Source organism: Cyprinodon tularosa, unplaced genomic scaffold, assembly GCF_016077235.1.
Source record: "Cyprinodon tularosa strain WSP-4 unplaced genomic scaffold, ASM1607723v1 ctg263, whole genome shotgun sequence".
NCBI lineage: Eukaryota > Metazoa > Chordata > Actinopteri > Cyprinodontiformes > Cyprinodontidae > Cyprinodon > Cyprinodon tularosa.
In genome coordinates, this window is record NW_024038967.1 from 429039 (window position 1) to 442161 (window position 13123).

Genomic DNA, 13123 nt, shown 5'->3' on the forward strand with positions numbered 1-13123 from the left:
TGGATAGAGGAAAACATAATAAGTAAGCTCTGCAGCACTTTGTGTTGGATGAAAAGATTGCAGGTTTCCAGGAGGGGTTTATGTAGAACGAGGACATTAAAAATAGGTCTGTCAGGTCTGCAGGGAGAAGACAGACTCAGCAAGACACTTGGTTTTACATTTTCTCTTCTCAATGTCATAGTAGCATCGGCACAGACAGATCAGCTGGCCTGAACCCGTCAGTGGACAGATTAATGGCTGTCTGACTTCAGTCCGTTTCTAGCCAAACTGCTGGCAGCTGATAACGTTCCTCTTTAGCTCCATCTCTTACTGCCTCTTTGTCGTTATCCTTCCAGCGCAGATCATTTTCCCCCTCCCTCAGCTTTGTATATTAACCTTCAAGCTGACAGAGAGAGATGGACAAACAGAAGGGTGTTTGCAGATTTCTCTTTTACCAACTCATTTTACTACATTGAGGGCTTTGAGGCTCATACCAACGCTGGGAATTTTTTTTTTATTGAGAAGAAGATGAAGGTAATTGTTGGTGATTGTGCTTTACCGTTAAAAGTATTCACTTACTTATCATATCCAGATTAATTGAATCATATTCTGACTCAATTTTTTGGGTTAAAAACAATTCATCTGATTAATAAATTATCTAAGTGGGGAGTGGCGGCCTAGTGGTTAGGGCATAGATCTTGGAATTCTGAGGTTCTGAGTTCGAGCTCCACTCCCACAGTCTGCCACTCTGGGTCTCTGAGCAAAAACCCTTAACCCCACACTGCTCCCCGGGCGCTCCACAATGGCAGCCCACTGCTCCCCAAGGGCATGGGTTAAAAACAGAGGTAAATTTCTCCAATGTGAGATCTATAAGGTTAAATTATTATTAAATGATCATCAGCTAATTTAGCAATCAAATAAATGTTAACTGGAGCCTACATACTCACGCTTTCCCTTAGCTGAAAAATAAAATTACTCTGAGCAGTAATTAGGAGAAAAAATACATATTCATTTTACATTAAGATATAAAACAGTTTTTGTCTGTTATGTGCCCCATCCAGAACTGCTTAACTGGCTCCACCTGATTTAAAAATCTGCTTTTTTGGTGCCTTTTATAATCAGATCAATAATTTAAAATATTTGCTTACTACTTTTGCAAACAATGGATTGCTTTCAGGAGCTCGCTATGTCAGGTCTGGTACTTGGATAAAGATTCTGCCTGTTCAAGCTCAATCATTAAATTTCACAAGTAAATATACCATCTTTAACACAGTGGGATCAACTGGAAACAACAACTGGGCCATGAAGTGGTAAGCTGTGTAATAACACAAAACTTTGCGTGTCCTAGAATGGGTTTCCATGGTTGGATCCAAGCCTTGCATAACCAAATACGATGCCCTGCATCAGATGTGTTGGTGTACAGCAGAGATTCTCACATTTTTCAGCTTCTGACCAACAAAACAGTATCCATGTTGACTTATTACCCAAACCATTGGTTGATTATATAAACCTTTAATGTAATAATATTACAAAGAGTACCAACAACCAAAATAAGTTGGTTTTGTCTGTTTTTAAGTGATGCTTTTACATTTTGTTTCATTTCTGTAGTGGATCTCAAAGCCCAACAGAGGTTGACAGACGACAGCAACATTGGGATTCAATAGTGCAAAGCAAAACTCCACCACAGTCTGTAGCTGTGGAGACATGTTTAAATGTCCAAGTGGTTGGGAGACAATTTTCTGGGATCATCTTAAGGATGTCCTTTTCCTGTTACGACGTGACCACACCATGGGCAGGGTACCAATGTTTATCCAAAAGGACATGGATCAGCAAGTCTAGTGCTGGAAAACTTGACCGGGTTAGGGTTAACTTCCTGTCCAATATTAGTGTCATCCACGTAGATAGCAAGTAATAGATATTGGAATGCTTTAACAGAAGAGCTAAAGCTATTACAGCTGTAAACATTGGGCCAATATTATGTTAGCGCTTATGAATTAAAAATGGGATGTAGAAAGAGGCAGACAAGTGAATACATCTTCCAACATTGTGCATTTACTCGTGAAAGACCCCTGCTGTTGCCTTCATGCTCACCATTCTCATCCAGTGAGAAGTCGTCCTGTGCATAGCGAAATTTCTCTGGTCCACAGGCGATGAAGACATCGTCATCACCAAAGAAGTCTTGAAGGCAGGTAACCTTTGAAGGCAGAATAAAAAATAGTTAAGAAAAAAGGGCAATATTGCATCAAGCAGCCAACAGTTTGTCTTCACATGTGGGTATTTTTTTATCAAACAGATGCATCAATGATTGTTTCAGGCATTACAGAGTCTTTACCACTCAGGTTTGGTGTTCCTTAAGCTAGGGCTGCATTATTAGGAAACTTGAAAGATAACATATTTTCAAAATCATAAAGCTCAACTGTGGGTATCTTAATTTACTTCTCCACATCATGAGGCCAAACATCTGATCTCTTTTTATTTAAAGTGTTTCATATCAACAGAACACCCAGCTTTTGTTGTATACCAATACTAATCACATATCACAACTGCAGCTGATGTGTAGCCATCTGTCCAAATTGACCAGAGACACTAAAAGGTCTAACAAAAATACTCGAAATGAATACTGCTTTATAGAATTGAAGGTGTTCCTTCAGCAACTTTGATCAGTTTTCTGAAAATCTTTAATACCAGGTCGCTGTTTATCGGCTTCGACCAAACAAACTGTATTTTAGCTTTGCACTATCATGCTCTCAGCTCTAGGGGTGAGTATTGGCATATGTTTTGCGATACACCATGTGTCACAATACGATATCACGATATTGCAATATCACTATGTATTAGAATATTTTAACCCAGCTATCAAAATTAAATGTATAGACAAAAAAGCCAATGCATGTTTATGTAATCAGAACCTATTTGGGGTTTGAGTCAATCCACGTCTTAAACCGACTTCCTCAACAGCAAAAGATCTCCACAGCGCTATCTGTGGCGATACTGGGGTAGCCCATTTTCCCCTCATTGTTTTATTTTTTATAATTTTTTTTTTTTATTGATATTACAGTAGGATGTAAAAAAAAATATTATATTGGGCAACCAAAAATCCTGATATAATCCAAATGGATTTTTACCCAACACCCCTATTCAGCTCTTTAGAATTTTCTTAGAGAGAAAATGTTTGTCCTGTCTGTCTGGATGATTTGATTATCTCAAAGTGCCTTAAGGTTGACACAAATGCTATGCTAGATTTATTTCTTACAAATACTTTCAGCCCAAACCCAAACCAATATAAGGCTGATGAAAAAGCTGGGCAAAGATGGAAGGACAAAAATGTTTAGGCTGGAATTAAAGCAATGTGCTTCTTGTTTCTTGATTGTGTTCTGAGGATTCCTTGACTTTACATACTGCTTTTTTCAAAGTGATCCATGGTGAAAGATTATTTTATTCTTGAACCTACACCAAAGGAAAAGAATGTTCCTGTGAAACAATTCAAGTGAAAACCTGTGAGTAGAACCTCCAGTTCTCAGCACACCTCCATTGTATCTTACTCAGCTAGATAACATGCCTTCAGCCACACTTGGTTCATGTGACAAAACACACACAGACCCAAACAAAAGGGCAGACAAAAGCGCAAACAAAACTGATAAGGCTACACCTTTTCTATAATGTTTAAATGCTTTGACTTCCTTCCCCTGGGTCCATTCAATCAGCAGCTGCTGAAACAATATGGCCTACTTAGTGGACAGATGTCTTTGGGCCACACCTTCTCCTCCACTCTCCATTATACAGCCCCGACACGCCTATTAGAGCCATTCAATCTAAAAGCTGCTTTATTCTTAGTGGAGCATCTCTGACAGACTTCCTGCTCAATATTCTATACCTGTTGAAACCTAACTTTTGAGAAAAACGCATTCACAGCAGCGCTAATGTAACTGAATCACTCTGCTGGACACTCTTTGAGGCCCCAAGCCCAGAACCCGGCTCTGTGTTTGGAGGGATGCCAGGGTAGTCGAGATGCATCGTGGTTTCCCCTTTGTGATGCGCATCCAAACTATGAGCTGCAGATAATTTGAGAACACTCCACCCCACCAGCTGCCATGTTGAATCTCAGTCCTGCTAGACAAGCCAAAAGTGTGCGGTGGCGGTGGTGACTTTCTGGCGTGGCATTTAACAGCTGTACGAAGGGGGGGGGGGGACCCTTACAAAAACTCCCTGGATACAGGCCCCCTGGATCCATACGAGGATACGAATGAAGATGGTGCTTTGACTCCAGGGATCAAACCCTAATTAGTTTTTCTCCATTCCCAATTCAAAGGCAACACATTTGGGTTATCTAGTGATTTTATTATAAGGAGATAGAACCATGTTATCTAGAATAGGCGTAGTGATGTGGAGCAACAGAAACACCAGGCTGTCGGTTCTGAGCTGGAGGATAGATAGAAGTTAGTTTTAATAGCTTTAACAATAGAGCTGATTAAAAGGATCAAGATCTAATCCAAACAAGGGCTATCTTAATCTTTATGAACTAAATCTCTACTCAAACTCAGGATTGGGATTACCTCAGAGGGAGACCACAGAAGAGTTTAGTTCTTTAACAATCTGTTCAATCTTTCTGCAAATAGAATGAAAAACTAAGAGAAAGAATATGACCAAACGATTCTATAAAATTGGCTCATAAGTTAAAACAAAGACACAGGAAGTGATGTCATTCTTATCATGTATCATTTTCTAATAAGAAACCACCATGGTTTGATCATCGTTTTGTTCAGAGAGTAGGTTAACATTTAAGGGACATATTCCTGTTATATATAAGAAAAGAGCAAAAACAATTTGATTCTGATAAAATGAGGTTGCATATATCAAGCTTTTATCCTGATATCATTTAGATGGTCCTTTTCAAGCCTAAATAGAATTCCAGCATGATGAGCTGACATAAATAGAAGCGTTGGCAACCCTACAGAAGTATCAGAAGGTTTTGGCAATATGCAGCTACTTACTAGAGCTCAAACATTCTGCAATGCTTTGGTAAAGTTAAGAGCTCAATGTCGCCTACACACTCTTTAATTAATCAGTCTATTTATTTATAATAGTGTTTGAGCTTACACTGAAGAGACTAAAATAGCGTGGCTGTCACTAGTATCAGCGTTAATAGGGATGTTTTCTCACCCATCCATCAACTTTGCAGCAACATCTTAATTAGGGCGAGCAGATCTACAAAAGTGGGGCAACTACGATGCTTAATAAGTTTTCACCTGTTTCTTTCTTAACCCAGTGTCCAATTGCATCTTACTCCCCTCATAGCAAATGAAAATTTGCAGACTTTACATAAAAGCTCTTTGAAAATCCCCGGATTTACCCAGTTATACCAATCTGCAATCTTTGTTGAATTTTATTTTCCTTTAAACATAGTTTCAACCATATTTTGTATTAAAACCTTTTATCTGTTCTGTTCTAAGAAATATTGTGCACATGTTGGTCATGACATGGGCCACTGGCACAGCTCTGCTTTCTTTGCATTTAGGAAAACTTTCTGTGGAAAAAAAATAAATAAAGAGGTTCTTTATGCAAACCAGGACATCATGCAACCCTAATCATATTACCTCTGCAGCTTTAGCTCCAACTTTAGTAAACACCAGAATTCAGCTAATTTGTACAAAGGGACAAGTTTAACAAATATTGCAGCAGAAACACTTTTCAAGCGGCGTAAGTGGCATCAATAGAGGTGGGACTTTACAATTTCAAATCAAGCATATCTGGGTTAAAATGGCCCTTCAATTCAAACCACTGATTGGCTATCAAAGTTTAGAGTCTATGAACAAATTTTCTATAAATGGGTAAAAATCAACAACACTTTATCTTATCTATGCAGAAATGTGATTTATTTAAACGCAGTTTAAAGCTTCTAAATCTGAAAGCATATACATGACATTTATTTTAATAATGTATTGGACCTGGCATCAGTGAATGCCAGAAGGATTAAGAAAACCTGCACTGAAACTTGACTGAATGCAAATGTCAAAACTGACAGATAAGAGGGGAGACGAACACCATCTATTGTTCTAATTTTGTCTAATTTAAGAAGGAACGTCTCTCAATGGAAAAATGTCAACCACATCCAGCAAGTACTGCTATCCATGGATAATATAAAAGAAAAATATATATAATTCTTATAGAAAGCTTATAAAAAACAAACCAAAAAGAGATTATATAGGCAAAGCACACAGTGTTATCATACCCATTTGAGTTTATCTAAAGTAGGGGGTCAGGGATTAATTTTTTTGAAACTGCCCCTGTCCAGACTCTGGGTGCCCTCCTCCACCCTCCTTCACACCGAGGCCCATCCTTAATCTGTGCCTCACCAGCTGTCAGAACCACATGACCCGATGAAAACCACCAGCCCTCCATCAGATACAAGGGACCCAAACAGTGGGCTTTGAATAATCCTGTAGAAATAAAATTGTTAAAAACTGATTCAATCTTAAGACATCAGTGACTGATGAAAACAACCTACAAAAAATAATGAATGCACTTTGTTTGATTTGCATTAATGGCACCAATAAGGCAGCAAACCGGATAACTGTAGGACAATCATTTGTTTTTTTGTTTCCACCTTATTCACTCAGATCGTCATTGAGGAGACACAAAAATAATGCGCCGCCTCATATCTCATCCCTAACTTGATAAAGGCATATCAATTGATCTCTGAGTAGAAGTGCAATCATTTAGCATCTGAGTAATGGACTTCCCTCTAATGCTCCAATGAGTCAGCAAATTATAAAGTATATCTAACTGCTTTAAATGCATGATGTTTGATCTTAAACAGCACAGCAGGGTTGCACAACAACAATAAGACATGTGACAAATGTGTACTAAACAGCAAGTAGGAAGAAAAGACCACAAAATAATTAATTTTCTCTTTATAACCAAGAAAATCTGGTTTATATTCCACTCCCATGAATGAACACTCCTTGGAGCCACATTTCATTTCCCTTTTATAGCCTTTATGGGGCATTTAAAAAAGAATCTAATGGTTTTTCATATTTCTTTTCCAAATAGTTCCAGCCCAGTCAGTTTAGATGGAGATCAAGCCTGTAGACATCCAAATACAAGTCTTGTGGCAGATCATGAATTAAATTTGGGTCTGAACTTTGACTGGACGACTCCAACGCATGAATACATTTTTAAATCCGTAGCTCTAGCTGGATGTTCAGGATTGTTGTCCGGCTGCACAGCGAACATTTGCCCCTACATAGGGTTTCCCTGTTGGTGAAGAAGAAAATCCTGATCCTATCATTTCACTGTTCTCTACTACGAATCTCAGTGTGTTTCATTTAGGTCTGATCTAATCGGAGCACCTGTTTCCACATGAACTGGACTTTAAGTTTCTTCCTACTACTGTAGTCATGTCTTCATGAAGGACAGGTTTGTGGAGTGCAGAGCAAATGCTGAGGCTCTGCAGCTTCGCTTTTTCTGGATTAAAGCTCTGACTATGAACAACTTCTAAAAATCCAAAGTGAAGGGAAAAACAATGAATAAATGTCAGAAATGTCAAAAAGAGGGATGACATTATTTTTCTAACCCATGGGGGGAAAAAAAAAAAAAAAAAAAAAAAAAAAAAAACATCCCCGCTGTAATATTTCCGTCGGCAAAAAGACTCAACCAATAATGGAGTCTAGTATTCCATATAAGGTATAATATTCCAGACATGATTTTTTAGTTTCATGGTCTCCCAGAATGTATTGGTTTAACTTCAATATTCAGAAATTGTAGCATTTTAAGAAAATTAAAGAAAGATACATGATGTGAAGCAGAACGAGGGATACATTTGATGGAAACCACTCCCTTTGGTCTAACAAAATTAATCTGGAACAGATCTCTGAACCGTCTATGAGCTCTGACAAGCGGCACAACATCTCTGTTGGTGCATTTGGGGCACGGATGAGCCTCTTGGAGGGGGGTTATATGTGCACAGTCATGGTGCGCAGCTGGTGCCCAGTGCTTGTTATATAGCCCCCCCCCCCAAGCTCCAGGCCTTCCGTTTGACTGACTGATGTGGTTCAAGCCTCATCTTCCCTGCAGGTCATGCTCACTTGTTGATGTGGCATTCAAGGAGGAAATCAGAGTTTGACAGGATTGAGTGGGAGGCCTCATGGCTCCATCTATGTGGGACCACGCCCCTCTGCTACAGTTCTTTTCCACATGTTCATACGTGGGAGGGAGAGTTAGTAAGATGTGAAGGAAGTGGGATTCTGACAGATAAAGGGGGGGGGCAGGGCAGGTAAGACTATGTAAAGAGCCTACTCAGCGTATCACAGCCATTGTCACAAGCTGAATCCATCACTGGAGAGCTTATTGCCATGACAACCGCTTCCACAGCATGATGAGAAGCAGGCAGACTGCAAGAGCCCTGATAACAGGGGAAAGCAGGCTTTTTTTGTCTGTTAATGGGTGGATTTAAGATATTAAAAGCTGAATGAATGCGCATCTGCAGAACATTCTCCACACATATACTTAACACTGGAATGTTGTATTGTTTGGCAGACTTTGTGCCTACATGATGCTTCTCAAAAAATGTATTTAAAAAAAAAGGCTCAAGTTTTAAACATGCTTTCAAAGTACACTAAAAGAGGCAGAAATCTGTTGAAGATCTTTGTTCCCTCCTCTATTTCAAATACTTCACATGCACCAACCAGATGATAAAACAAAACAAGAAATAACACTATTTAGGAACAAATCAGATGCACACATTAGAGACCAGTGATAAGCATCCCTGCAGACACCTTCATCAATGAGGGATGAATACAAAATGGCTACTGGCAATTTTCAATAAGTGGCCTTTAGCAGCAGGAAGAGCAAATTGTGCACTTTTTTTTTCTTTTAAAGAGAGTAATTAGTGCCAATCAGTGAAAAGAAAAAAAAATCCCAATTTGTTCCAGGATTGAAACCCTGAATCTAGTGGCCCCACCCTTCCCTCTATTGAGCTGATTGAGCTAAAAAGCGCCGGCATATGAGAGGAAAACGGCAATGATTGTGTGCTCGACTCTGAGAGAAAAAGAAAGGGAGGGCTGGCAGTCAGCAGAGTCCACACAACACCGAGCAAAAAGAGGAACACCATGCATGATGAGTGGCCATTTTAGGGATGCAAGTTAGCACATCCTTGGACATTTAAAATTTTTTTTATCGATTGCGACATCATCTTCTGAAACAAAACATATAACCATGACGGCCGTCAAACGCCATGGAATGTATAAAAGTTACCAAACATGACATGTTTTATTTTAACCAAAGACTCGCATTGATGGTGAAGCTCTCCCACCCGCTGCAGGATGTGGGATCCGACAGACCGGTCCACACCAGCTGGGCTCTCTTTGTGCCTGGGATGTGGTCTCCTAGCAACCAAACGTGAAGAAGAAAAAAAAAAAAAGGAGAAGGAGGATCGGCGCATAGAGTTAGGGAGGGGCGAGCACTGCATCAATTTGAGCTTTCCACCATATCACCTTCACCACACAGCAGCTGCAGTGTGCCTCTGCAGACAAAAGGCACCCAGATAACCCGCCACAAAAATTCCCTCACATTTCTACCTGCAGCGACGACAGATCCTGAAATCAAGCCGGACATCAGCTGGGACCGATTCTGATGAATATCAATACTCTGACTTCATAATCAATATGCTTAATTCAGTGTGGCATCACACCATCAAAAATGCATGACAAAAATTTAGCATGAAATGACAGAAAGTAATTAGAATCATTAGGAAAGCCAGAGCACACCCCTGGGAGAGAACATTAACATCAAATCCCTCCCATCTATCATTTTTAAAACACCTCCCCTCCTCCTGAACACATGTTTCTGGCCTCTTTTCAAAAGGAAGGAGGAAAAAGACGGCAGCACAACGCTGAAAACATAATCTAAGCTTTATTCAAAGCTGCAGAAGATCATGTAGCCACATCAGAGGAACAGATGTCCACCTCGTCAGCTGGAGTAATTCACAGTAGTAGAAAAACAACTGATTCATCAAGTTAATTACCACACAGGGCTTTGTTTCTAAACTAAAGAATCAATGAAATAGATATTCTTTTGCTGTGATTTATTTTCCCTTAAAAACAAACTCATACTTTCACTCTTAATTTCTGTCCTCGTATTCACTATAGTTAACACTTTCTCAAATCCCAAAAAGGACTCTCTGCAGCCTTCCAGGTGCGTCCCACTGCACTGCAAAAACTGATCTAAAAATGAACATATTTACCCTTAATTTGAGCAGGTAAATAATATGATCTTATCATAAGATTTGCCAATAAAATTAGCATTTTTGCCCTTCAATCAAGATAATTAGACATATGACACCCTATGAAACACCATAATAAACTCCAACCAGTGTCCTAGTCAGCCTGTTCTGGTCTAACAGAAATATATAACGTTTTATACGTCTCTTATGTCTCGCCAAGCGGTTGGAATAACAACATGTCAAACACAGTCCTTGAGTAATGAGGTGTGAATCTGACCAGCCAAGTGGGGTTTATTTCCTAAACGAAACCAAAAACGCTGCGTCTCTTTGCAAGAGGAAAGGAGCCTGCAGTCTGAGCCAAAAGGGATGCATTTTTTTAAGCTGAAAATTTACACACAAACCCAAGTTTGTATTTCTATCTATAATCAAGACTTTACATTGACTTACATTTATTTAGGTCACTGCATTTATGCGTAGCCCGGACAAATAACCATTAACAGAATATACCTAACTCTAACCTTAACCTAAAGATAATTCACATTCATTTTAACGCTAAACTAGGGCTGCATCTAAAGATTGTTTTGCAAATTGATTAATCTGTTGATTATTTTTTCGATTAATTTAACAATAAACACAAAGCCAAAGGTTCCTTAAAGAAGACTTTTTACGAAATTAAACCAGGTGAAACTAAACTTTTCTGCTTGAGGAGTTTTGGATAGAGCATATTGAGAGAAGAATTTTTTTTTAACTTAAATACAAAATGTTCAAATTGCAATTTGCAATTTTATTACTAAATTAGTTGACGATTTTTCCAAAGATCGAATAATCGAATTAATACAATGAATTACTTCAGCCAGACTCTAAACTGACTCTCTGCAGTAAAAAAGGGGTTATGCCACATTAGGACCGGCCTTTTGTTCCCGTAAGGTCTGTTGGTCCTCAGCTGGTTAGTTAATATACCAAAAAAAGGTCCTAAATAGGCAACATAAACCAGTACACACACACAAATTTGTTTCCCTATCTTTGCAGGGCCTTTCCATTAACTTCCATTAATTTCTATAGCCTAACCGTGAACCTTGCCTTAAACTCCATTCACACCTTAGTCCTAAACATGACCTCTGACCCACAAACATCAATTCCCTGCATGAGGTCCAGCCATCAAGTCCCACAAGGAGCAGTGGGTCCCCACAATGTGCTATTTTTCCAGAAAATGGGCTCCATACGTGATAGCCAGAATTTGAAACAGTTGTTTTAAATCCTGACCCATCTCTTTGATATTTAGATTCATTTCAGACTTTAATTTACCAAAAATAAGGAAAACATGTTCCATTTTTTCCACTTTAAAATTTTACTCTACTCTGTCACATAAAACACCCAAGAGTTTATGATTGATCTGAGAAAAAGCTCAAAGGGGTATGAGCACTTTTGTATGGCCCTATACCTGTAAAAGGTCTGTCTAGACTCCCTCATTATTTAAGATCAATTTGTACACATTCATAAAATAATTGGACAATATGATGAGAGAAGAGAATGCAGGGTTTGGTCCTTTGTATCCTGATGCAGTGGGAAGAAGACAAAACATCACAGGATTCCCATTGACAGAAAATGTTACTCTACAACTAAGGCATTTGGAAGGCCTAATAATGGCCTCAACCACAAGACAGGAGAACAAACTGCTGGAAACCGCAAGTCAGAACAAAGGTTATAGACAAGGGAATCATTGGATACTAAGGCTGTTGTCCCTCTGCATTCTCATGGATTAACCACATCACTGTTGGCTATGAGCAAAGTCTGCCCAACCTATGCGATTCTTTAATCTCTACACCTGTGTGTGTGCATGGCCAAATGCACAGGAATGAAAGGTAAACTGTCCCCAGCTCTCACCACAAATTTCCATTTGTTTACATATTGCACTACAGCATCCTTATTCCGGTCAGGGGCCGTCGGAAGTCTAAACAAATGCAGTCTGACCAACACCTCTGCAGCTTCTCATATTTGAATTCTACAGGGCTGCAGTTATTTCCAGTTACATTTTGCCCTCCAATCAACTCAGATGCAGGAAAAGTATAAGAAAGCAAATTCCTTTCAGCCCCGACTACAAGTGTGTGCTACCTGCTTGCCGTCGAGCGTGTAGATCCTCTTGACCGCTCCACTCTCCAACTTGATGGCCTCCGTAATGTCGGTGAGCACCTGCTCGAAGGAGTGTGCCGTCTTCTTGTTGAGCAGGACGCGGACGGCTTTGCGAGGCTTTACGCCGCTGCGCATCACAGTGACGAGTTTGGGTCGGATAAAGTCTTTGCCCTCTCTGGACTCGCCGGCAGCCTTGGCAGCCAAAGACTGCATGTTCTTCTGGCTCGCAGAGGCCTTCACGTTCACAGACCAGTTGGGATTGACGTTCTTTGTGTAATCGACTTTCTTGTAGAAGTTCTCTGATGCACAAACATAGCTTTCCCCTGAGGAGAAGAAGGAGAAGAAGTGGGTTAGTGTGTTGAGCTATTTGACACCTGAGAGTCTCAGAGCGCCAAATCAACATCTGACCCTGTATGAGCGATACGGATCAGCTAGATAGATTACATCTATTCATTCTCATTCAATATAATAAACTGAATTTCCTTTCCTGTCATTCTTTCATCAACTGATGTTTGCATATATTCACCCATTCATTAGCACATTTAGCAACCATGACTTGACTGCTGATTGAAGCTGGGATCAAGAAATTTCTACTTAAATCTACTTTATGTTGTTACTTTTTAGGTTAAAATGATTGCCAGAAAAGATCATGGCTGTATCACATCAACAGATTGCATGGAGTATTGCCTGCTTGCTTTGATTTGGTAATTAATGTTTTATTTAGTTTGAATTGAGACTTGTGTAACTATTATTATTATTATTGTCATTCTATCATGGAAATCATGGAAGAAAAAG

The 13123-nt window shown here is 39.5% G+C and overlaps 1 protein-coding gene across 1 annotated transcript in view; it reads right to left on the minus strand.

Moving 5' to 3' along the window:
* Positions 1-13123, minus strand: part of LOC119786036 (neuronal migration protein doublecortin-like) — a 35503-nt gene that overhangs the window by 10990 nt on the left and 11390 nt on the right. The window contains exons 3-4 of the mRNA XM_038289085.1: positions 12311-12651; positions 2071-2173 (exon numbers count right to left, since the gene is read on the minus strand). Of these exons, the coding sequence (XP_038145013.1) occupies positions 2071-2173; positions 12311-12651 (444 nt within the window). The remainder of the gene's footprint in view (positions 1-2070; positions 2174-12310; positions 12652-13123) is intronic.